The sequence below is a fragment of the Labeo rohita genome, chromosome 20 (genome assembly GCF_022985175.1).
Source record: "Labeo rohita strain BAU-BD-2019 chromosome 20, IGBB_LRoh.1.0, whole genome shotgun sequence".
Taxonomy (NCBI): domain Eukaryota; kingdom Metazoa; phylum Chordata; class Actinopteri; order Cypriniformes; family Cyprinidae; genus Labeo; species Labeo rohita.
Window position 1 is genome coordinate 14,590,965 of NC_066888.1, and position 27,325 is coordinate 14,618,289.

General features: G+C 36.1%; 1 protein-coding gene across 1 annotated transcript; it reads left to right on the top strand.

The window, feature by feature from the left end:
• Positions 1 to 25,483, top strand: usp46 (ubiquitin specific peptidase 46). The gene is made up of 9 exons (XM_051139185.1): positions 1 to 329; positions 6,376 to 6,456; positions 11,498 to 11,711; positions 16,112 to 16,353; positions 18,406 to 18,482; positions 18,572 to 18,655; positions 18,756 to 18,953; positions 20,375 to 20,453; positions 21,038 to 25,483. The coding sequence occupies exons 1-9, from the start codon at positions 294 to 296 to the stop codon at positions 21,137 to 21,139; spliced, it is 1,113 nt and encodes a 370-aa protein (XP_050995142.1). The 5' UTR covers positions 1 to 293; the 3' UTR covers positions 21,140 to 25,483.
• Positions 25,484 to 27,325: the final 1,842 nt, after the last annotated feature.

Consider the following 27,325-nt stretch of genomic DNA (forward strand, 5'->3'; position numbering starts at 1 on the left):
GACCGCTAATCCAGGATGTGAATGTTTCGTTTAGTCCGTTCAACTAGCAAAGATGTTTACAATACATATATCCCGCATTTTTATTCTTAGTTGCAGTGACCATGAAGAAAACAACTAGATGAAAGCCGTAGACGTTTATCTCTCGCTTTGTTTGCACTTTGCATGAGCAGTGGGGATTGAATGGTCACTGATTGCTGTCCTCGGTTGGGATTGCAGATTGGCCTGTCAGTGTACTGCTGTTACAATCATGTTTATTTCATAAAGATGGCAACGAGGGGAACATTATAAACTAAATGACTGTCAGAAACATCGCCTCCATCTGTAATATGGTAAGTATAAGTGTGTGGATAGCGTGCTGGCTAGCTCTTACGTAATGATGATGGTTGAGTGGCTTTCCTCACAATCAGGTGCATGACCTCATTTATGAGCTGATGTGTGCATGGATCACCACTGTACTGAATCATCTGTCATAACTAGACGTATTTACATGCTCCAATAATAAACTGAGACGTAAGAAATTGATTTGAATGACTTTACTTAAAAGAAAATCTAACAGAATCAGTGATGCCCTCTTTATGTGATAGCTCAGGTTAGTATCTGTGTTGTTACTCTTGCATTTTTAATTCATAAAACAGCCTCAGTGGTAAAGAAGTAGGCTAATCTGTGTTTAAAGGGTATTTAAAGGTATTGCTCTATTTTAAGCTTATCTAAAAATTTAACTTGTTAAAAGATTGTGTAATATAGAGTTGCTCTTAAAGGGATAGATCACCCAAAAATGAAAATGAATTACTCAACCTCATGATATTCCAAACCCATAAAACCGTTGTTCATCTTCGGAACACAAATTAAGATATTTTGGATTAAATACAAGAGCAACCAAACTGGTGCATTCAAGGCCCAGAAAGGTAGTAAAGACATTGTTAAAATAGTCCATTAGACATCAGTGGTTCAACCTTAATTTTATGAAGCTACGAAAATACTTTTTGTGCACGAAGTTCATTTTTGGGTAAACTATCTCTTTAATAATATAGCTCCCACAAAATGAAAATTGTTGTAATGTACAGGTCACTCCTTTCTGTGCAGTTTAAATGAATGGGGACTGCATCTTTAAAACTTCAAAAAGATGCGTGAAAGTAGCCAAAATACTTCTGATAGCTTTGTGAGCTGTTAACTGTTGAAATGGGAGTTGAACACAGAAACTGGGCAGGTCTTTTTCATTCTTGCTTTTATAAACTAAATTTGTTATTTTTGGTATTATTTATATATTGTTGTAGTAATTTTTATATTTAGAATTAGCTTTAATTTTTATATTTTTAGTAATCTGTCCAGTGCTTTTTTAATTATTATTTTATTATTGAGGTTTTGTCAATTTTATTAGTTTTTTCTATATTTGTTTTATAATAGAAAGTATTATTTATAGTAATAATACTTTATTACTATAGTATGAAATATAATATAACATTTCTGTATTATTTTCTGTAATTTTTATTTTCATCTAACATTTGTATTTTATTTATGTTTGCTTAAGTTAAATTACAGTGTTACAGTACAGTGTTTAAGATTTATTTATTTATTTATTGATAGTTTTAGTGAACCATAACAACACAAGACTAGATCAGGTGATTCATTAAATGTATCTTTAACATACAATTCGTTCATGAGCATGACATTGCTACTTCTCTCATGAATGTTCATGACTGCAGTGGATGTCAAGGACTGGACAATGTCTTAAATTCAGTCCGAGTTCATTACGTAAAACTAAGGAGACTTGTAATATCACCATCACTGTAATTGCACTACTTAGCAAGAAAGTTCCTACAGTTTTATACTTACTCTCTCTGTAGTGCTTTTCTTTTGCCTTTTTGAACTTTTAAGATGGCTAATGGGAGCAGAGCCCATTGTTTTATGTAATGCTGTAGTCAATTCTGTGGGATTTCTGACATTGCCTGAATATTTTAGTGCCAGAAACCGGCCTCTTCCCACTGTCAATTGCTCATTCTTAGATAACTGCAGGTATTGTGTCAGTGTGAGCTAGATGTGGTTAGGAACACGAACAGTGAATTATTGCCAGCATAGGGGGGCACAGACTTAACGTCTGACTGCTGTTTAGTGCTAGTTATGTAACCAATGACCGAACAGGGTTCATTTGTTCATTGGTGTGTGTATGGGGCCACATCTTAGTGGCTCATTGACCACGGATACAAGGCAAGCTAATGAAATGTTCTCTTTTACGTCTTTCATGTTCAGTCCCCTTTAAATGGCCTCGATGACTGCAGACCTGTCTTTTCGTTTGAAAACATGGCTCAATTAACTGTGCTTTAATTTGAGAACATGTGTCTATTACAGTATCTGTGCTTCGGTCTTGCCTTATATGTTTTTGTGTGTTTGTGTACGTGCTCATTGTAGCGATTATGTAGCATCTGGACCAATCAGACATACATCATTTATGTGCCGTGGAAGGTTTCTAAGCAGAAACAAAGACGGCCTAGCTAACAATTGTATGTATACAACTAGAAAACGCCCCCTATTTATAAAGTCAGATGTTGGCAGAAGTATCTTTACTTTGTTTAGCCAACATAATGCCACTTCATTTTTCAAAGCCTTTGAGCTCTGAGGATTCGATAGCCCTCGTGAACAAATGCAGCCCATTACTTGCCTGTTGTTAATTATTATGGCCTAAAAATATTCAAGTTCTTAAGTCTGTCTTGCACAATGCTGTATTTATATTTCAATAGGCAATGAAGATCTATTAGTGCTGGAATTGAAGGTCTTTGTGGATTCATATTTCCTACAGATAAAAAGGTTGCTGTCTCGGTCGGGTTAATGACACTAAACTAGACAATGCAGAGATAGAGAGAGCGGCTATTTCCCATCTTTCAGCTGTCAATCATGGTCTTGACTTCACTAGTGTATGACTTTGATCTCTGGATCTCTGATTGTGGTGTTTAGCCATTACCTGATCTGCTTATTCAGAGTCATCAAGAGATACTCGGGTTCTAAAGTTATGCTAGATTATGAAAGGGTGGCCATATACGCTACTTTCAAAAGTTTTTTTTTTTTTTTGGAAAGAAGACTTTTATGCTGACCACAGCTGCATATTTTTGTTTAGTAGGAACAATGCTGACAAAATAAGTTTTCTATTTTAATATATTTTAAATGTCATTTAATTGATTGATTGATAGAAAGTTCAAATAATAGAAATCTTTTGTAACAACATAAATGTCTTTACTGTCACTTTTGATCAACTTAATGCATCCTTGCTAAATAAAAAAGTGTTACTTATAATAATAATAATAATAATAATAATAATAATAAACTGTAGTGTGCAGTTTAAAAAATAATGGGTGATATGGGTGATATTTGTCTCTTGAAATTGCCACCTTTTTAACATTTTTGAGGGGATTATGTTTTTATGGTTATTATATTATAAATGATATTTGTATAACCATATAAAACTAGACTACTTCAGTTAAATCTGTTACCTGGAAAACATTCTTAATATGAATTATGACTGTTAAGCAATAAAATAAAACATTAAATTCAAGTAATTAATGAATAAGACATTACTACACAGTTATAGGAACATTTTTGTTTTCACAGTTTAAGATGTTAAATCACATGGTATCAATTTTCCCTAATCGTTTAACATTAAAGAAGCATGAAAGTTAGGCTATGACACAATGTCAGAACTTAAAAATCCTTTCTGTTTATTGAAACTGATACACAAAATTGCTTGGGTGTCTAATGTCTGATGCTAAACCATACTAAAATATAACCACCATATTTACATATCAAGTCAAGTCAAGTCACCATTATTTATATACCGCTTTTAACAATACAGAATTGTGAAAAAGCGGCTGTACAGTATTAAATAGGAAATAGTGCATTAATAATGCAAAAGGGCAATAGGAAACACTCAATTTTCAGGTAAAGGCAGTCATCATCTAGCTCATATAAATTGTAACTATATACAGTGTTGGAAAGGTTACTTTGGAAGTGTGACAGATTAGTTTAATAACTATAATTCTGTTTTTGAAATCAGATCTTTGCATAGCTATGACTGGCATTGAACAGTGCCTTAGACAAAAACAGTTAATCTTAAAGGAGAACTTTACTTCCAGAACAATAATTTACAGATAATTTACTCATTGCCTTGTCATCCACGATGTTCATGTCTTTCTTTCTTCAGTCATAAAAAAATGTTTTTTGAGGAAAACATTTCAGCATTTTTCTCCATATAATGGACTGATATGGTGCCCCGATTCTGAACTTCCAAAATGCAGTTTAAATGCGGCTTCAAATGATCCCAAATGTGGTTGTAAACGACTTCAGCCAAGGAAGAAGGGTCTTATCTAGCACAACAATTGGTTATTTTAATAAAAATAATACAGTTTATATACTTTTTAATGCCAGATGCTCATCTTGTCTTACTCTGCTGGGACTGTTTTTGTTCCTGTTCATGACAGGTAGGGTATGTCGAAAAACTCGAAGTTCTCCCTCAACTTTAAAATCTTCTTATATCACTGTTTTGCCTTTTTTGTTAAGGGTGTTTGATCTTTTGTGCATGTTCACTGTGCAAAGACTGGGTCGGTACTTCTGCAGTGATGTAGGATGATTCAGAAATGATTTTTGAAGTTGAGAGAGAAAATACGGTCAGAGTTTTTCAACATACCCTAAGTTTCTTGAGCCAGAATACACAGATTTCAAGGACTACAAGGCAAGACGAGCATTTGAGAATAAAAAGTATTTAAATTGTATTTTTTTATGTAAATAACTGATCGTTTCACTAGATAAGACCCTTCTTCCTCAGCTAGGATAGTTTACAACCGCATCTGGGATTGTTTGAAGCCGCATTTAAACTGCATTTTGGAAGTTAATTATTTGTAAATTGTTGTTCTGGAAGTGGAGTTCTCCTTTAAAAAATAAAGCATATACACAACGCAAATAGGAAATAAAACTGTTATCAAATAACCATGTGTCGTATTCTGTGTCCTGTACTTCTGAAACATTGGCCTCTCATATTTTAGAGCAGTCAATGCAGTTTTGGAAAGAAATCAATCAAAACTGCGTGTTTGAAAAAATTCAGATGTAACCCCCTTTTACATTTTCCTAAGTAATTGAATTGCACTGAATTTTTTTCTCAATAACTGTAGCATATTACAGTTACATTTATTTTGTAATTACAGTACATGAAACTAGTTACTCCCCAACACTGACCAAATAATGCATGCCTTTAAATCACTTTCTCATTTTGTCACATGCAGTAACATTTCTGGACCTAGGTAACATTTCAAAGATAAAAGAGTGAATACATGTTAATACATAGATGTGGATGGTAACTTATGAAGAGTGAATTTATCTCTTGTAATCTCTCTTGTCACTGGTTTCAGTGTTCACTAGAAGAGAAAACGTCTGGAGTCCCATTGTACTGAGGCCAAAGTGAAACTCTGATCTTGTCCAGCTGATTCAGTTACATTCTGACTAGGATTCTCATCCAGCATCACTTCCTTCTCAGTTGTTCTATCCATTATTAAGGTTTTGTGTAGCGTGTTTGTTACAACTTCAGTTTCATGTCACCGTTGCTGATAAATTAAACCACTTGATCCTTTTTTTAAGATTTATTTTTGGCATTTTATGCCTTATTTTGATAGGATAGTAGCTAGAGAGGAAGCAAAGTGGGAGAGAGAGGTGGGAATGGGATTGAGAAAAGTCCACAAACCGAGACTCGAACTCGGGACACCCGAAGCACAGCTTTGCTACACGTTGGCGCACTGCCCACGAGGCTATCGGCACTGACAACACTTGATCCTTAAGAACCAATCCTTGAGTATCGGTTTGAATGGTTGGGATTTCAAAAATCGTGTACCTACCAACCCCGGATGTTTTCAGAAGTTGAACATAGTTATTGTTGGTTTCCAAATGGCTAAATTTAAAACACTGTATTCAGTGTTAGCATAGGTGTTTATTCATAGTATTACACACCTGGCAATGGTGCATAAATTAAGAAAGCTTACCAGCCATAATTATGTCTTACCGACTGAAAATGATATAATTTTGTAAAAAGCAATCAACAATAAGTAGGTAATTCTTTCACTTGCAGCGTCATATACGAGATGACTCTCTCTTAAGCTGAAGGTACATGGTGGTTTTGCTCCTCATATTTCTATTTTGGTGGCTTAATGTCACATGGAGTTTTAGAGAAAGAAAACTTTAGACATAAATACCTGTAATTATAGTGTATATTAATTAATTATAGCTGTATGTGTCTTCTCACTTGGTCTTAAAATGTGGTGTATGAGAATGAATATTCAATGTAAAATTAAAGTTTAATTGCCCAGACAGTCTTACTTTTCATCTCTGTTTTTGTCGTTTCAGGGCACCAATGCCTCTGCTCTGGAGAAAGACATTGGTCCAGAGCAGTTCCCCATTAATGAACACTACTTTGGATTGGTCAATGTAAGTATCACACGGCGCCAGACTAACCCTTAAACAGACACACGGCTTTACATGTGAGCTAGTTGGAGCAAAAACAAATATTATACACATGGTAGCGGTTTGCATATTTGTTCAGTGAAACAATGAGTAGCTTGGTTTTCTCATTTGTGTGCATGTTATCATCCCTAACATCATTAGTCATTTTAAGTTTGAGGAATGCCACAGCATTGAAACAAAACTACCAGCGAAAAAAGCACAGTTCACAACCGTGGCTAACCATTTTATTTGTTATTTTCAAGAGGAATGAGTGGTTTATTTGTACTCTTCTGCAAAATATATTAGCACTTGATTTTCATTGCAGAACATGTCAGCTTGACAAAGCAGAATTTATAGCTGCTGCCATTAATGAACATGTTACTGTTCAGTCGTAAAGCTGAATCTTTCAGGTCAAGCTGCCTCTTTTATTTTGGCAAGAACGGTTAATTTAGTAATTCATCTAATCGTCAGGAGATCCACAGAAATCAGGTCACGGTTGTTATTTTTCTTACTGTCTCTTATTTAGATAAGAAAGAAATCAGGTCACAGTTGTTGTTATTTGTTTTTCTTTATTTAGATTGTCAGTCTGATCTAATGAGAATTGCTTTAATTTCAATTTAGAATTTACTGCCTTCATAATGTGATGATAAGCTTAATAAAAGCTTAATGATAGAATTGATTAGTATTACAGCAAAATTATGCATCTGGGTATATATTAGAATGACGCGCACAGAAAACTGTTTATGTCTGCATCCTTCTTAAAGGGGTCATCGGATGCTAAGTTCACTTTTACATGTTGTTTGAAAATTAATGTGTGTTGGCAGTAAATGTACAAATCTACCCTATAATGTTCAAAATCCATGCAGTGGATTTTAATTAATCTGTAAAAATAATATCCTCTTTTTCAAATCGAGCCGTTCTCAGATGCCTGTCGGTGTGACGCTCCCACAATAGTTGATTGACATGAGCATCTTACCTCAGATCAGCTGTAACAATCCGACCTCCATTGTTTAATGCCGGAGCAGGGATGTAAGTTAGACAATAATATCTCAGATTGAGCGACTGAGGTGTTGTGTTGCTGGATGTAATAATGAACATAGTGGTCGTCATTTACTCCTGACATCAGAGCCGCTGAAGATGCAGTGGATTACGTTTGTTTGTGAAGGGAATGCGCCTCCTGATCTACAAAAATGCATCTATGTTCGTGCAAATCATTCGTGATCCAGCTTCACTTAGAGCGGAAGTGAGAATAAGGTTTTTTTTTTAATGAATCTTTGAGATCGTCTTTCCTAATAAAGTGCTAGTCAGCAAGTTTAGCGGCTAAGCGTGGCTAAATACGGCTAAAGTAAACAGGCTCGTCACTCCACAGAGAGAAGAGAGGGGCGGGGCGAGCAGAGCTTATTTGCATTTAAAGGAACAGTCCTCAGAATGAGATGATTTTTGCAGAGCTGATTTTGGCAAGGTAAAAAGGGTGTTGTTTTACTCTACCATTGAGAATTTTTAACCAAAGTATATTACAGACTTTTCATTAAGACCCTAAAGAATTATATCAACTTGTGGAAAATGGGCCGATGACCCCTTTAAATTTATGAAAACAGGGTTAATTATGTAACTTTGTAAGCAAAGGTGAGATTTAAAAGGGGACATCAGATGCCCATTTTCCACAAGTTGATATGATTCTTTAGGGTCTTCATGAAAAGTCTGCAACATACTTTGGTTAAAATTCCTCAATGGTTGTGTAAAACGACACTGTTTTTTACCTTGTCAAAAACAGCTCTGTTCACAGCAACCCATATTGGTGCATGATTAAGTGATAATGAGCTACTGATCAGTCCGCTCCTCACTTTCATTTTTTTTTTTTTATCATTTCATTTTTATCATTTGATGGTGTGTTACCATCAAAAACAAAACTAACGAAGACTCTTATGTTCACTTTTACATCCAACTACAAAACACCTGCATTGCTTACAAGACACTGTTGTCATTACTTCAGCTTGAGTACTGAGAAAATGTCGGACAGTGTAAGGAAGCACGGGGCACAAACTAACGCAGGGTTAGTTGTAACACACGTGGCTTAAATATTTCCACACACGCCAGCATAACCAAATTTGTGCTATTTACTAGTTGCCATAGCAACACTAAACAGAGTAAAAAGTGTACCAAAATATTAAAGCCTTTTGAAGATATCGATGAATATTTATTTTGCCATAGTAAAAGTACATTTCTGACTGAAGTAAATTTTTCATCTTAGTTTTTAGTATTTATTTTAAAAAAATGACAAATCTGCTATTTTAATCTCCAATCTGTTATTTATCAGTTTAGAAAGTTTATTAATGCTTCGCAAACCATCAGAAGACACTAACCAGTTTTAAATTCCAGCCGCGCTATTATTAAACTATGCTATTCTATGACAGTAGCGATGTAATTTACACCATTTACTTTTATGGATTTTATTGAGAAACCACAAGAAACAGGTGAATAAGACTGACAATAAATGTTTAATGTTCAGAAATTAATATTTCAAGAAATGTAAAGCATTTTGGCTTGTTTATGTGTCTCGTGTTCTATGAGAGCTGTGTGTGGAGGTCGGGGAGTGTCTCTCAATGTCTGAATGTGTGTCATCTTTATGCCCACATTGTTTTGAACTATACTGGGTATATGGTGGTGCGTTACGATCAGGGCTGTCCCAAGCATGGTTGCAATGTGTTCATTGTCAAACTTCAAAATTAGAATATTTTTAATGCTTAAAAAAGCCATTATTTTATTTGTAAAATTGAATAATTTTATTTTATTGACAAAATATTTTAGTTTGTCATCTATTTTTTTAATTCAATCAGATAATGTTTTAAGCTGTCATATGGTCATGTTACAACGTGCCCTTCACGGGACCCTACCTATGGGGCATTTCACTTCCTTTCTTTTGAGGTAAATAACGAAAAATGTATACACTGTAATTGTGACAAAGTGACATATTTGTACAAGACGAGTGTGAAATTAATGTGGATAAAAAAAATAAATGCTCTGAACCCCACGTGGATTTACACAAACTGAGAAATTCAAAAAGTGTTAGGTTGTGCCCCGCACTCCCCTACAACTGGTTGAGAGCGGAAATATGCAAATACAGGACAGTCCGTAAATGGTCGTGGGTGGGCTTAAACAATATGACATCATACTGCTCAGAAAATCAAAACAGCTTGATAATTGAGACTGTTTAGAGAATGGATTTTTATCATTGTAGGGTGGTTGTGTCAACATACTGCTAAGACACATTTATATGCAAACACCATGTAAAAGTGAATTTTGCATCCGATGTCCCCTTAAAAAAAAAAAAAAAAGAAAACATAATAACCATTAACATGACAGTTAAACAATTTTAAAGGTGACGTATCAGGAAAATCGGACTTTTTCCATGTTGAAGTGATATAATCGGGTCCTCGGTGGATCTACCAACGCAGAGAACATGAAAAAGAACAATCCAGTAATTTTTATTTGGTAAGCCTTTCTCTGCAAGCTTGTGATAAAACAAGCCATTCAGATTTCGCTCCCACTGTGACGTAGAAAGGGGATCTTATTATAATATTACCGCCCCTTAATCTGCACGTTTCCACCCACGGCGCCGCTATTGTGTTTTTGCAAGCAACAACAGTGTATCACTTCTAAACCCATGGCAAAAGTTCGAGCACAGCATATAGAGTCCCAGCCTCAGAGGAGACAAGAGAGCAGTGAATTTATTGATTTATTTACTGTATCTTATGCTGCTGCCACACAGATCTAATATAAACAAGTGATTTCTCCTCCAGCTGTTTATCTTCACAGACGTAACAGAATGTTTTTGTAACCAGTGTGTTTTTAACATAAACTTATGTGTATTTGACAGTTTAAGCGCAATAAGACCTGAAAGAGAACCTAGTATTCACATGCCGTGTGACAGCCGCTTTCTGTGCTTCGGATGCGTGCGCTCAGAATATCAGAAGTTTTAATATGTCAGAAGTTTTAACTAATATGGTTTAAAACGCATGATTTTAGCACGACAGATATGATAATCAAATCCAAACAAATGTTTTTTGGCAGAGTATTGAGGTACGAGCTGAAAAGGCACAGCCCTATTCTGGAAACGTTGACAGGGAGCAGCAGCTCATTTGCATTTAAAGAGACATGCACAAAAACAGTAGGCATTTTCAAAATGATATAATAAATGAACTGTGGGGTATTTTGAGCTGAAACTTCACAGACACATTCTGGGGATACCTGAGACTTATAATACATATTGTAAAAAAGGGCATAATAAGTCTCCTTTCATTCTAAACACTGTTAACAAGAAAAAAGTAACACTGCAAAATATTAATGCAAAATGATGCACTAACAATGTGTTAACCTGAAAACACTTTTAATATGACTACAGAGTGTTGAGGTTCAGCACATTTGCCTATAATCACTACATGTCGATGAAGTGTTTTTGTGTTTAATATCATGTTCAATCATTGTTGTCACTTTTGGATACTCATGACATCTCTTTCCTCTTCCTGTGTCCCCCTCTCATTCTGGTAATTTTCTGTCATCTCTCTGCTTTCGCTGTCAATTAAAATGCCAAAAAGCCTCTAAAACAACTCCATTGTCAGTGTGAACGAACAGGAAAGGCCTTTGGAAGGGAAACAATGCTCTGTTGTCACAGTAACAGCAAGTGCTGCTCTTTCAGCCTGTGTAGGTCATGTTTTTAAAGAGCTTTTGATTCCAGCAATAATTTTTTCAACGCTTTTTTATTTGCTTTTAGTGGTGAACAGGGAGTTTTTCTTTGTCCTTTTTGATTGTAAATGTCTCGTGCAGTTCCACATTTGGTTGGGATCTCTGTGTTTGACCCGTGTCTGTTTCTTCCCTGGCACATTTCCAGCATGCACTGTTCCAGATTTTATCTCTCAGTTTCATAGATCAGATTTAATTGCATCCCAAGTATCCTTTGTTTGTTTCCCGCTCAAGGATTGATTAGCTCTGCCTGAATGAATTCCTGTTTCTGTGTCTTTTTCTTTAGTTTGGGAACACGTGCTACTGTAACTCAGTGTTGCAGGCTCTATATTTTTGCCGGCCGTTCAGGGAGAATGTGTTGGCGTATAAAGTCCAGCAGAAGAAGAAGGAGAACCTTCTCACCTGTCTGGCTGACCTCTTTCACAGCATTGCCACGCAGAAGAAGAAGGTGGGCGTGATCCCTCCAAAGAAGTTCATCTCACGTCTGCGGAAGGAGAATGGTGAGGGGAGCAAACTATAGGTTTGGCTGGTTAACATGGCCTAGTTAAACACTGCTGGTAGATACCATAACATACACCAGATACCAAAAAACAGTAACATTTTGAAATATTTTTACTATTTAAAATAACTCTGAAAAATTTGAATACATTTTAAAATGTAAATTATTCCTGTGATTTCAAAGCTGAAAGTTTAGCATCATTACTCCAGTCACATGATCCTTCAGAAATGATTTTAGTATTCTGATTTGCTGCTCAAAAACAGCAGAGTAGATTTTTTCAGGTTTCTTTGAAGGTTAAGAAGACAGCATTTATCTGAAATAGAAATCTTTTTTAACATTATAAATGCCTTTATTATCACTTTTGATCAATTTAAAACAACCTTGCTAAATAAAAGTATTAATTTCTGTAATTTCGTTCCCAAAAAAAAAATAATAATAATAATTATACTGACTCCAAGCTTTTAAAAGGTATAGTGTATACTGTTGCAAAAGCTTTTTTTATTTCAGTGCTTGTCTTTGGACCTTTCTATTCATCAAAGAATTATGAAAACAATGTACTTAACTATTTTAAATATTGATAACAATAATAAAAAAATGTTTCTTGGACAGCAAATCCATATATTAGAGTGATTTCTGAAGGATATTATGACAATGAAGGCTGGACTAATGATGCTGAAAATTTAGCTTTAATCACAGGAATAAATTACACTTTTAAACAGATTCAAAAAGAAAGCAGTTATTTTAAATAGTAAAAATATTTCACAATATTACTACTTTTGGTGTATTTCGGATCAAATAAATGCAGGCTTTGGTGAGCAGTACATAATTCTTTAAAAAACAAAAAAATCTTACTGTTCAAATACTTTTGACTATTAGTGTAAATATATTAATTTCCAGATTTTCTTGGTTAGTAAGATTGTGGTTTAAGAAATTGTTAAATTGGTCGAAAGTGATATATATATATATATATATATATATATATATATATATATACACACACACACAGGTGCTGGTCATGTAATTAGAATATCTTCAAAAAGTTGATTTATTTCGCTAATTCCATTCAAGAAGTGAAACTTGTATAATGTATACGTTCATTCCACACAGACTGATATATTTCAAGTGTTTATTTCTTTTAATTTTGATGATTATAACTGACAACTAATGAAAACCTCAAATTCAGTATCTCAGAAAATTAGAATATTACTTAAGACCAATACAAAGCAAGGATTTTTAGAAATCTTGGCCAACTGAAAAGTATGAACATGAAAAGTATGAGCGTGTACAGCACTCAATACTTAGTTGGGGCTCCTTTTGCCTGAATTACTGCAGCAATGCGGCGTGGCATGGAGTCGATCAGTCTGTGGCACTGCTCAGGTGTTATGAGAGCCCAGGTTGCTCTGATAGTGGCCTTCAGCTCTTCTGCATTGTTGGGTCTGGCATATTGCATCTTCCTCTTCACAATACCCCATAGATTTTCTTGCTGGCCAATTAAGAACAGGGATACCATGGTCCTTAAACCAGGTACTGGTAGCTTTGGCACTGTGTGCAGGTTCCAAGTCCTGTTGGAAAATGAAATCTGCATCTCCATAAAGCTGGTCAGCAGCAGGAAGCATGAAGTGCTCTAAAACGTCCTGGTATACAGCTGCGTTGACCTTGGACCTCAGAAAACACAGTGGACCAACACCAGCAGATGACATGGCACCCCAAACCATCACTGACTGTGGAAACTTTACACTGGACCTCAAGCAATGTGGATTCTGTGCCTCTCCTCTCTTCCTCCAGATTCTGGGACCCTGATTTCCAAAGGAAATGCAAAATTTACTTTCATCAGAGAACATAACTTTGGACCACTCAGAAGCAGTCCAGTCTTTTTTGTCTTTAGCCCAGGCGAGACGCTTCTGACGCTGTCTGTTGTTCAAGAGTGGTTTGACACAAGGAATGCGACAGCTGAAACCCATGTCTTGCATACGTATGTGCGTAGTGGTTCTTGAAGCACTGACTCCAGCTGCAGTCCACTCTTTGTGAATATCCCCCACATTTTTGAATGGGTTTTGTTTCATAATTCTCTCCAGGGTGCGGTTATGACAACTGTCAAATCAGCAGTCTTCCCCATGATTGTGTAGCCTACAGAACTAGACTGAGGGACCATTTAAACCTTTTCACAATATTCTAATTTTCTGAGATACTGAATTTGGGGTTTTCATTAGTTGTCAGTTATAATCATCAAAATTTAAAGAAATAAACACTTGAAATATATCAGTCTGTGTGGAATGAATGTATACATTATACAAGTTTCACTTCTTGAATGGAATTACTGAAGTAAATCAACTTTTTGAAGATATTCTAAATATATGACCAGCACCTGTATATATATATTTATATATACAGGTGTTTAATTTTTTTTTTCCAAAGGGCTTTTAATAGCACTGAAAAGATGTTACAGATTAGGATAGTCTCTAGTGAAGGTTTTTTTTTGTTTTTTGTTTTTTTTTCAAAATTTCTTATTTTCCATTAAAATTTTAATTACATTTTGTTAATTGAAAAGCATGTCTAATCAAATCAATTATTAATCAGAATTATTAAACACAATGCCTTTTAAAGCTCAGAAAATTGGCTTAAAATCTAAATCAGCAACTGAGTGCCCATAAACAAATTGGCAGATTACAAATTATGTATTTTCATTGTGCAGCCTCCATGAATGGAAACGGACAAAATGTTTCCAATGTTGACTGAACGAGTGACGCATTCACAAAAGTAACACAGTGAACAGACTGTATTTCTTTTCCATTTTTCCTTCAGATAAAGTTAAATAAAGTGTCTGACTAAGCCATCTGTTTACTGCTAATTTGTCACGCCAGAATCCCACAAAACTGCTAAAATGTTTTCAGATACATTTGGTTGACATTTAGTTAAATATATGCAGAAAAACATGTTTATGAAAAATGTTAAAATCAACTTATCGTATCCAATGTATGCAAAGTGTTTTATGGTGAAGATGTCAACATGAGTTTGTAGAATAACTATAGAGCAGTAGCTAGAGTTCAGACAGAAGACTGTGAGAAATCAAACCTGTCCGTGCTAACAGTAAGCCACTGTGTGATATGCTGAAGGAGAAGCAGGTGTAACAGATCAGGTGTGTGTGTTTTGAGGGAGAGGGGAGGGATAATATGTAGTATAAAAGAGGATTTGTTCTTCAGTCTCATTCCTGAAAATGCCCTCGCTATGAATTAACAATACAGACCTAGTCAATCAGAGAGACGTCACTTCACCAGCTACACACACACTCACTCACACAGAGTTAGCTTGCGCATGCTAGACAAGAGTTAATTACGTTTTTACTATAGTTAACTGAAACATTAACTGAAAGAGCCTGGTTTTTAACATGGTTTGTGCCAAAGAAGCTATGTTTACAAGATCATTTCAGATGTTATTACAGATTTGAAACATGCAATTGAAACGTATTCTTGTCAAACACTAGTGCTGCGTCCGAAATCGCATACTGGTTAAGTAGGTACTACATTTAAATATGAACGTACTACCCGACCGTTAAAAAGTACGTTCTATATAGTATGAATGTGGGTAGTATGAATGGAATTCGGACGTACTACATCCGCCATATTGATGTTGTCACGTGTCATGCGTCGTCACAACAGCGCGAAATTTAAAGAGACTGCTCCACTGCACGAACACCAGCACCGGCAGTGTTCGGCGTTTTAACGTTGATTGGACAGACAGCTCAGAGAAGGCGTTGGTCAGCTGCTCGCAGATCACGGCTTCGTAGACAGCTTCTAGATTATTTGTCAAATAACGTTTCGATTTACAATGTTTAAACTTTCAATAAGTCATCCGTTTATTTAGATCGTGTTAAACAAGTGTAATTTAATCACAATAAACAACGTTTTTTCCTGAGGTACTTACACTTGAAATGAGCCGCGTCTCCACCTTCCGCCATTTTTCGAATACAACGCATCCTCTCCCGGAGCCTCATGGGATGGGAAAGTGTCCATGGTATGCGTACTACAGAATTCGGGCGGAAGCAGTAGGTCATCCGGGTACTTCTCGCCTACTGAATTTCGAATACTATGAATTCGGACATACTACTCGCCTCGCATACTGTTTTTCGCGTACTATATAGTAGGGAAGTATCCGATTTCGGACGCAGCATAGGAGATTTCAGTCTTTCCCCATTCAGGTAGGTTGGATCCATCCTTGTGCGCCTCTTCCAAATTGTGATGTACAGTGAACGGATTATCAAAAAGAAAAAAAACATGTAGGGTGTGGATTTGATTCTATCGATATCAACGTAGATTGGTGGAGACAGATCTGAATGTGATTTCACTGTCATTTGCAGGATTGCTAGCTCATGTTACATTATTTGCTCTCTGGCTCTTCCTGTAGACCTGTTTGATAACTACATGCAGCAGGACGCCCACGAGTTTCTAAACTACTTGCTGAACACGGTGGCTGATATCCTGCAAGAGGAGAAGAAACAGGAGAAACAGAACGGGCGACTAAAGAACAACGGCACTGCCATTGCCACGGACAATGAGCCAGAACAGAACAAGGCCGAGCCCACCTGGGTTCACGATATCTTCCAGGGCACGCTGACCAATGAGACGCGCTGTCTCAACTGTGAGACGGTATGAGTGTTACTATGTGAAGTATTTGCTTACACAAGTGCAAATTTTGGCGCTTCAGTTCTGCACTTTAGCATACATACCCATAGCAAAATCTGCAAAATGTATATAATGAAAAAAATAATGATTTCATAAATTATTAGTTTGTTTTTTGTTATTTTATTATTTTGTTGTTATTTAATGCAGATATAGAAGCCTGTTTTTTGAATGGGTTGAAAAAAAAGGTAATTGTGTTTAACACAAAATTACAGGATATAAACTCAGAATTGTGAGACATAAACTCAGAATTATAATATATAAACTTTATAAAGAAAGATATAAACTGAAGATATAAATTGTTGCAATAAAATTTTTTTACCAATTTTTTTTTACAGTTTATTCCATGGCCGAAACAAAAATCCAAACTACAGGAAATGAACTCAGAATTCAACAAAATAAAATCTGAATTGCAAGAAATAAACTCAAAATTCATGGAAAACAGTCCAGTTACGAGACGTAAACTCGGAATTCAGAGAAAAAAATCTGAATTGCAAGAAGTAAATTCAGAGGGAAAAAAATCCTAATTGCAAAAAATAAACTCGGAATTCAGAGAAAAAAAAATCAGAATTCAGAGGAAAACAATCCGATTGTGAGAAGTAAACTTGGAATTCAGAGAAAAAAACATCTGAATTGCAAGAAGTAAACTCGGAATTCAGAGAGAAATAAAATCTGAATTGCAAAAGTAAATTCGGAAAACAATCCGAAATTGCAAGAAGTTAACTCGGAATTCAAAGAAAATAAATCTGAATTGCAAGTAGTAAATTCGGAACTCAGAGAAAAAAATCTGAATTGCAAGAAGTAAATTCAGAATTCAGAGGGGAAAAATCCAAATTGCAAGAAATAACCTCGGCATTCAAAGAAACAAAATCCAAATTGCAAGAAATAAATTTGGAATTCAAAGAAATAAAATACAATTGCAAGAAGTAAACTCGGAATTCAGAGGGGGAAAGGGGGTTGGGGAGGGGAATTGCAAGAAGTAAACTCAGAATTCAGAAGAAAAAAGTAAACTCAGAATTCAGGGAAAAATCCAAATTGCAAGAAGTAAACTCAGAGTTTAGAGAAAATCTGAATTGTAAAATGTAAACTTGGAATTCAGAGAAATAAAATCAGAATTGCAAAAATAAACTCAGAATTTAGAGAAAAAAATCTTAATTGTAACATGTAAACTTGGAATTTAGAGAAAAAAATCTGAATTGTAACATGTAAACTTGGAATTCAGAGAAAAAAATCTGAATTGTAAGCTATAAACTTGTAATTTAGAGAAAAAAAATCTGAATTACAAGAAGTAATCTTGGAATTACTTCATATTACAGGATAATTAGTTTTTAACTAGTCATTATATTATTATCATTATTAATTATTATAGTATAATATTGTCTTGCAGAATATACTGAAATATGTTTTGCAGTTCTGCAAGGGATATGTAAATGTATGAGCAAAGCTGTATTTCTTTCTTTCTTTTTTTTTTTTTTTTTTTTTTTTTTTTTTTTTGGTTAATGTCAGAGTACTCTCCTGTTAGACAGACACGAAAGACTGTTTTTTTTTTTTGCTAAATTATCGTGAGTGGTCTTATACAACAACATTCAGTCAATCATTTGAACTTTGCAGCTCATTAAAAGAAACTACCATCTCTCTACTCTGTGGCCTACTTTTCCATCTTTCTGTTGATTTACCCACTTTTTCTTTACATTACATTGCTGCTAGACTACAGTTGAGTGCTAACACATCCGCGCTTGTGTCTTTCTCCAATAAGTGCAAACCGACAGGAGACAATCAGGTCAACAGAGTGCAACGCGTTCACCTTAACCAGCTGAAACTGTTCGTAGAAAAGGGGTCACCAATTTGTGATAAACATCTTTGCAGAAATGAGTCCCCGCTAACTCTCTGCTCCTTCAAGATGCTTAAAAAAATTTTGTCTCTGTGGGTGGCGAGTTCAGTTTATTTTTGAAGAGACATTTTCTTTTCTTTCTCAATATATGAGTGCTTTGTGAACTCACATGCCCTTTGTTTTTACAGGTCAGTAGCAAGGATGAAGACTTTTTGGATTTGTCTGTAGATGTTGAGCAGAACACTTCAATAACACACTGTCTCAGGTAAACATATGCACACTCTGTAACTTGGCAGTTGTTTCCTCTGTGTTTATGCTCTTTGATAGATGTGTTTTGTCTGATTGCTTTTACAGGGACTTCAGTAATACAGAGACCCTGTGCAGTGAGTATAAATACTACTGTGAGACGTGCTGTAGCAAACAAGAGGCTCAGAAACGGTGAGCATCATTGTGTCGGATGTGTGTTGATATAGTGTGGTAATCCATGTAACTAAGGTTACAGAATGACATACTACTATATGTGTCATATATGTTGCAGTATGCGTGTGAAGAAGCTGCCCATGATCCTGGCTCTTCATCTGAAGCGCTTTAAGTACATGGAGCAGCTCCATAGGTACACTAAACTGAGCTATCGTGTGGTCTTTCCACTGGAGCTCCGCCTCTTCAACACCTCTGGAGACGCCGTCAACCTCGACCGCATGTACGACCTCGTCGCTGTGGTGGTCCACTGTGGCAGGTATGGGAACTGTCAAACATGTACATCTGCAACACATAAAAACATATGTCTTTACAGTCATATGTTATGAATACTGACCATATAAGCAGTTGGAGTTTCAACAAACTATGGTGCAAATATATTTGCCGAAGTGTAAAAGTACACTATAATGGTAATGTTTTTCTTTAAGATTAAAGCCGAATAAATTATATGGAAGCCTGTTTCTGCCACTGAATAAAAAAAAAAAAAAAAAACATAATTGTGACTTTTTATCTCACAATTTCTCACTTTTTTTCTCAGAACTGTGAGATAAACTTTGTAATTGCGTGTTACAAAGTCCGAATTGCGAGATATGAATGTCCAATTCTAAGGAAAAAACTCAGAATTGTGAGTTAGTTTCTCAGAATTGTGAGTTTGTCTCACAATTGCAAGTTTATGTCTCGCAATTCTGACTTTATAACTAACAATTGAGTTTATTACACAATTGTGAGATATAAACTCGCAATTAAAAGATATAAATGTGCAATTTTAAGAAAAAAATCTGAATTGCGCAATATAAACTCAATTCTGAGAAAAAATAGAATTTCGCAATTATAACTTTATAATTCACAATTGCGGATTTATGTTGCGCAATTCTGATTTCATTTCTCAAAACGTTTATATCTTGGTCAACGTTTATATCTTACAATTCAGACTTTTTTCTAAGAATTGAGAGCTAAACTTACAGTTGCGTGTTTAAAAGTCAGAATTGCGAGATATAAGCATGCAACAAATCTGAATTGTGAGTTTCTGTCTCGCAGTTTGAAACCTAATTTCTCAGGATTGCAAGTTTATTTCTCAGAATTGTTTGTCTTGCAGTTCTGAATTTATAACTCACAATTGCAAGTTTATATCACGCAATTCTGATTTAATTTCTCAGAATTGCACGTTTATATCTCGCAATTTTCTCAGAATTGAGAAACTCTTACACTGCGTGTTTCAAAGTCAGAATTGTAAGATATAAACGTAATTTTGAGAAAAAAATCTGAATTGAGTTTATGTCTTTCTGTTTCTCAGAATTGCGAGTTTATATTGTGCAATTCTGACTTTTTTCTCACAATTGTGAGATACAAACTTGCAGATGCATGTCACAAAGTCAGTTGTGAGAAATAAACAAAAAAGTGAATTTATATCTACAATTTTGACTTTCCGAATACTGAGAAAAAAAGTCACAATAACCTTTTTTTATTTTTATTCAGTGGCGGAAATGGGCTTCCATAAATAATCAGAAAAGAGAAATGTTTAAAAAAAGATCAATTTGTATTATTATTTGCGATTTGGGATGTTTTTTAAAACATTTTATCGTAAAATATGTAAAAAAAATATTTATTGTCTAAATTTTAAAAATATAAGTTGATTTCCTTCAAAAATGTAAACACTGCCTCTGTAAATGTGTGTATTAGTGGTCCAAACAGAGGGCATTACATCACCATTGTAAAGAGTCACGGCTTCTGGCTGCTGTTTGATGATGACATTGTTGAGGTATGAACCTTATATACTTACATTTACACATATCTGTTCAAAAGTTTGGGATTTCCGCAATAATTCAACAAAGATATATATTAAATTGATCAAAAGTGACAGTAAAGAAATAATGTTTCTATATATTTCTATTTCAAGCAAATACTGTTTTTGTGAGCTTTCTATCGATCAAAGAATTGACTTAATGTTTTTGGTTTCCACAAAAATATTAAGCAGAACAGCTGTTTTCATCATTGATAATATTAGGAAATGTTTCTTGAATGATTTCTAAAGTATCATTTGACACTGAAGACTGGAGTAATGGCTGCTGAAAATTCAGCTTTGCATCACAGGAATGAATAACATTTTAAGATATATTCAAAAAGAAAACAGATATTTTAAATTGCAATAATATTTAACATTTGTACTGTATTTTTGATCAATAAATGGAGCCTTGGTAAAGAGACTTATTTCAAAAACATAAAAAGGGCCAAACTTTTAAAAGTCACAATATAAACCAAAATGCATAAAAAATACAACGCTCCTCTTTCCTGCTTTTTCTCACCATTTTTTTTTCTACCTGTCCCTTTCCATTTCTCTCACAGAAAATTGATGCACAGGCGATAGAGGAGTTCTACGGTTTGACTTCTGACATTTCCAAGAACTCTGAGTCGGGATACATCCTGTTCTATCAGTCCAGAGAATGAAGGAGCAGAGGGGGAACAAATGAAGAGCAGAGGAGGAATGCAAGAAGAGATCAAAAGGAAGGGTATATGTGAAGATGACATCCGCTAGATTTCCTTTTCCACATCCCTCTCCTTTTCCTCATCTCATACTCAGGGTCTCCAGCTGAGACTGAGTGCCAAAAGCCCTTTGTAACCCCATTTGCCAATATGACATTTCCCAGAAGTCCCATTCTCGCTGCACTCTGGGTAAGAAAAAAAAAACACATCTTCAAATCTGACCCTCAAGTCAGTCACCTGCATCTGGAAGGCACTTTATAAACAAAAACAACAATAAGTAACAAAAGCAACACAACTTAAAAAAAAATCACAACATATACAACTTCAATACTTGTGAAAACTTGAAGGAATCAAAAAGCTACAAAAGGAGCAACGAGTCCTGGTACTCTATTAAGAGTCACTGCTTCTGTTCATTCAGTGTCCAGGAAAGTGCCTCTCATCCTGGGTATCTGAAACCAGGAGGAGGGTTTCTCTCTCTCAATCTCTGGCTTAAGGTCAGGGACCCGTTTCGGGTCACTTTAGATGTTCCATACTGTGATGCCCACTCATCAGTCGTCCTTCGTACGACTTTTACCCAGTAGTAAATCTCACATCCTAGTTCAGTCCTGGTCATCGGAGGGGCTGTTTGCACTGTGTGACAGTTTGTTTTGGATTTTGGCATGTTGTAGGAATGAGATTATGATTCTGAGCGGTCTGTTACATGAGTTGAGTGTATTTGTGTGTCTCCAATGAGTCATGCAGCAGCCAGCTGCTGTGAAGTGACTTTGCTTTTCATCCAGAAATAGTTGCAGTCTTGTTACCTGGAGAGTTTTCAAAAGTTGTCCTATTGAATTCTTTAAAAAAAGGGCAAAATTGCAAGGCTGAAATGCTGCTTTCATCTCCCTTGCATTCTTATCTAACACTGTTGTTACCTAACTTCCATTGTGGGTAATGGCCTTACATAGACAACCTTGTAGTTCTTCTAAAAAGATGTTGTAAGTTGGTCCTTGGTCATTTTTGTTTAAATCAACATGACGTGGCATTTCGTGTTATTATTACACTGAGGTGTTAGAGGAGTAGTTAACCCAAAACTGAAAATTTGCTTACAATTTACTCACCCTCAGGCTATGTGGATGAGCTTGTTTCTTCAGAAGAAGAGATTTGAAGAAATTTAACAGTACATCACTTTCTCACGAATGCATCTCTGTAGTGAATGCAATGGGTGCCGTCAGAATGAGAGTTTAAAGACCTGATAAAAACATCACAAGTAATCCACACGACTCCAGTTAACGGGTTGTAAAGGCCGGACACGATCGGCCGTCAGCTCTCGTTGGGCTGTCGGGCTAGTTTGTTTGGTGTGTTCCACGCGTCGGCTGTTGACGGCGGGAGTTTCAACATGTTGAAGCGGGTGGTTTACTAAAAATGTGCGAATTAAAGAACACAGACGCAACGTCCCATTTACATATCAACTAACGCAGTATACCAAGCGCAGCGCAGATTAGCGTAGTTACAATACATTGAAAATAACCAGAGGCCAAAAAATGAAGGTTTGCTAGAAGCTTTGATAGATCTGGTATTGTGTGACTCCTAGTTGAGGGTTCCAAGTCATCTTTTATTTCCTGACGCTAATTAAAAATAACATGGCTTGGCAGATGATATGTTGGAATAATATGTTCTTCTGGCATTCCAAATAAATTAATACATGTGGAAAAAAAATCCTCTCCCTTCTACCAGCGCTCTCTGTTTTCTGCGGTGCCAATAATAATTGACCTGTCGGTAAGCCTCTCCCCTCGAACGCAGATGAGCCAATGGCTATTGAGTATTAGTTTCACAGGGAACGGAACTCGGACATCTTTAGGCTTCAATGCCATTGACAAACATTGGAAAATCTGAAGCTTTCATCGGTTTGGTGGTGTTTATGCTACAAAAATGGAAAAACAATATCCCTGGAGTACTTGTAACAATGATTCCAGGTATCCTGAGAATAGGCAATGGAATTTATTTTATTGCCAGATTTACACAACAAAACCCACCCAATTGCTACTCAAAAGTAGCCCAATGGCGTTTCTAGGGGGGCTTCCCATTAAAACTCGCATCCCGGGGGGTAAAATACAAGGTTTTTTTGGTGGGGTTCCCCTGGTAAAATTAGCATTCCAGGCAATTTTAGCACCAAAAGATGGTTTGCGCTAGCGCAAGCTGTTAGTAAAACTAGCCCAATATGTCCATAATATTTCTTTCTCCAGTGAAAAAGGTTGTCTCATCTGAATCAGGAGAGAAATATGAACAGATCAAGCGATCAAGTCAAAACAGTTGTAAACAAAAATGTGAAATTTGAAGTCATTATTCAAAGCATTATTATGAAATAAGGATTCGTGTTTTAGCTGGAAGCAACAGTTTGAGTTTATAACGTCATCATAATGAATTTGCTTATTACAAACATGAAGCTTTTTGCTTCAGAAGACATTACCTGATAGACTGAGTCATGTGGATTACTTGTGGAATTTTGTTTTTATCAGCTGTTTGGACTCTCATTCTGACGGCACTCATTCACTGCAGAGGATCCATTCGAGAGCAAGTGATGTAATGCTACATTTCTCCAAATCTGATGAAGAAACAAACGCATCTACATCTTAGATGGCCCTAGGGTGAGCAAATTTTCATTTTTGGGTGAACTATTCCTTGAAAGTCTGCATGGAAGTCTTGAACACAGATTTGAGATCAGTGGTAGGAGAAACTTGAAATCCACCAGTCTTGAGATTAGTGCAATGCGGTATAGTTTAGGTTTAGGTCTTATGGAAGTATCTGATAGGGCGTCGCTGTTACGATAAGAACATGCGCACAATTGTTTCAACTTTGTGATACGAGTGGCATTTTTTTCTGAGAGGGCTTTTACTATTTAATATACGTTGTACAGTCAAAAATCTGACTTCAGATAAATGAGGAACTTTATAGAAGACAGTACTGAAAACGTACTGATAATCCTGATTTTTTTTTTTTTTTTTAACATTTAATTTTGTATATAAATGGGAGAGATAGACTTCAAATGGTCACCGAAGGGAAACAAAAAGTGCAATACAGGGACAAGATGAACATTCCATGCTACATTTTGCTTTAATAAACTAAGATTACAGAAACACTAACAACTGATCGGTACTCCTGTTTATTAATATGTAGCTTTTTTGTTTTTATTTTAAGCAAATACATGATTTATTTAGCCTTTTTTGTCCATTCACAGCACATTCAGCATAACAGTAGAGTAAGTGATTAGAAAAAATGATGAAGATGTTTTATGTTGTTGATTCATCCATTCTAGGTCTGTGGTACCTGTCTTTTCACACTCCTCAACCAACATTATAATGTGTAATTATATGTTAAAGCCACAGTACATGCAATATAGATGTATGAACACTGTGTAACAACACAATGTGAGATTGACTATGCAGTGTTTGTGTTTGTCCTGTTGTTTTCTGAGGCTTGACAGATGCTGAGGGATTATTTGGACAGTTGTTCTTTCATTTGCAGTTTCCCGGTGACGCCAGCAAAGTGCTGTTTTTTTTTCAAAAAGAGGAGAGTATGTGGTTATTTGAATATGTTTTATTGGTACTAAGACTGTTTTTCTTCCATGCTTGTTCTTTTGGTTCATTAGTGATCAAAATTAAAAGAAATGTGCCAAAATCTGGGGGAAACTTAGAGTCCTTCGAACTGGAAAGTGAAATAGATATTTCTGTCATGAAACTGTACATAAATATTATGTAGACCTATTGGTTTGGAATAAATTATATTTTTTAAAACACTAGATGATTCTATTAAAATTGACCTGTTATTCGCACGGGGAAATTCTGGTTTCAAATGAAAACATTTAAAGCTGACGAGTGTTTGTCAGAGATGGTATGATTTCAATCAGGTCCCTTATGGTGACCTGGATCGTTTTGAAGTTTCTGTAGAGTAGCCTAAACTAAAAGTACTGTAGCTGCTTAATACTGTGGATTGAATCCCCACACCCACATCTGCATATGGTGAGAACCTATTAGACTGTCACTTTTCACAGTTACATACCTTGTATGCAAAAACACACCTGTCTGTTTTGTCCTCTTTTGATGTGTGTATTTTTTTAGGTCCAGAAAAGAAATGTATGTAAAAGAAACAGTGTGTGTGTGTGTTTGTGTGTCTGAGAGAGAAATACCAGGACTCAAACTCTAATGGAAAGTGTGATAACTGTAAGTGCACTTTATCATAGCAGAACCAAAAAGGTTTCTCATAGGAACTGGAATCCTGACTGAGATTCTTTTGGTTTATTTTCCTTTCCTCAATAAATGAAACACAACTTTACCAGCTGTGGCTCAGTAGTGCTTTTTATTCATTAGTTTGTTTGTTTGTTCTCCATGTGTTCCTTTTAATTATTCTCCCGCTTTGTGGCTGACACACATCTTTTTATTTTCCTCTTCGGGGTGACTAATAAGACAGAACATTACAATTTTGTACAAAGACACAAAAGGCCTTGGGCAGAGAACAGGAGGAAGAGGGAGAGAGAGTGAAGAATAGACTCATTGAAAGATTGAAATGATGAGAAATGGAAAGCTCGTTTACGGAAAGTCCTTTATGTGCCCAAATGCTGATGCATTAACAGCAACAAACACTTTTAGGGATTTCCTGAGGGAGATGTGTGACTTCCTCTGTGTGTGTGTGTGTAAAAGCAAGGAGCGTGTGACGTCTTTATTCACATAAAATAAAAGAACACCTGTGACAGAGCGAGTTGGGAAGAGTAAGGAGTCATGTTCTTTTAGATAATCAATGTCTTTTGTCTTTATGTGTGTGTGTTGTAAGACCCCAACAGATGTGTGCACATGTACAGTATCTCACAAAAGTGAGTACACCCCTTACATTTCAGCAATCATTTTAGTATATCTTCTCAAGGGACAATACTAGAGAAATGAAACCTGGATATATTTTAGAGTAGTCAATGTGCAGCACTGTATAGCAGTGTATATTTACTGTCCCCTAAAAAAACTCAACATACAGCCATTACTGTCAAAACAGCTGGCAACAAAAGTGAGTACACCCTAAGTGAACTTGTCAAAACTGTGTCCAAAGTGTCAATATTTCGTGTTAGCACCATTGTTATTGAGCACTGCCCTAATCATTCTGGGATGCTGCTGTGATCCTCTTCAAATCCTCTATAATGACAGAGCTGCTGGATGTTACACACATAATGCTTCTCCACCTTCTGTTTGAGGATGCCCCATTGGTGCTCAGTAGGGTTCAGGTCAGATCACCTTCACCTGCACCTTCCTCAGCAAGGCAATTGTCATCTTGGTGGTGTGTTTGGGGTCATTATCATGTTGAAAAACTACTGTTTGGCCCAGTTTCTGAAGGAAAGGCATCATATTCTGTTTCAGAAATGTACAGTACATAGTGGAATCCATGTTTCCCTCAATGAATCGCAGCTCCTCAGTACCAGTAGCACTCATGCAGCCCCAGACCATGATGCTACCACCACCATGCTTGACTGTAGAAGAGACACCATTTTCTTGGTACTCCTCACCAGGGCATCACCACACATGCTGGACACCATCTGAGCCAAACAAGTTTGTCTTAGTCTCATCAGACCATAGGACATGGTTCCAGTAATTCATGCTCTTGGACAGGTTGTCTTCAGCAAACTGTTTGCAGGCTTTCTTGTAAGTCACCTTCAGAAGAAGCTTCCTTCTTGGATGACGCCAATGCAAACCGAATTGTTGCAGTGTGCAACGTATGGTCTGAGCTGACAAGCTGCCCTTCTACTTCTGCAACCTCTAAAGCAATGCTGGCAGCACTCATGCATCTGTTTTTTTGAAGCCAAGTTCTCCACCTGACGCACAGAATGATCGACCCTTGTGAGGCCTATTCCGAATGCAACCCGTCTTGGAAAAACTCAAGATTTGTATGGTCCTGTCAAGCAGACAAAAACATGAACATGATGAATAGGACATGTGGCTTTGCATGGTTAAATGACATACTGCTGTTATCACTTAGTGTGTACTCACTTTGTTGCCAGCTATTTTGACAATAATGGCTGTATGTTGAGTTATTTTCAGGGGACAGTAAATACACACTGCTATACAAGCTGCACATTGACTACTCTAAAATATATCCAAGTTTCATTTCTATAGTATTGTTCCTTAAGAAGATATA

Coding starts and splice junctions, on each gene's coding strand:
- usp46 (XM_051139185.1), top strand. CDS start 294: ATGACTGTCAGAAACATCGCCTCCATCTGTAATATG. Junction 11,712..16,111: donor ACGTCTGCGGAAGGAGAATG/GTGAGGGGAGCA, acceptor CTCTTCCTGTAG/ACCTGTTTGATAACTACATG. Junction 18,954..20,374: donor GTGGTGGTCCACTGTGGCAG/GTATGGGAACTG, acceptor TGTGTGTATTAG/TGGTCCAAACAGAGGGCATT.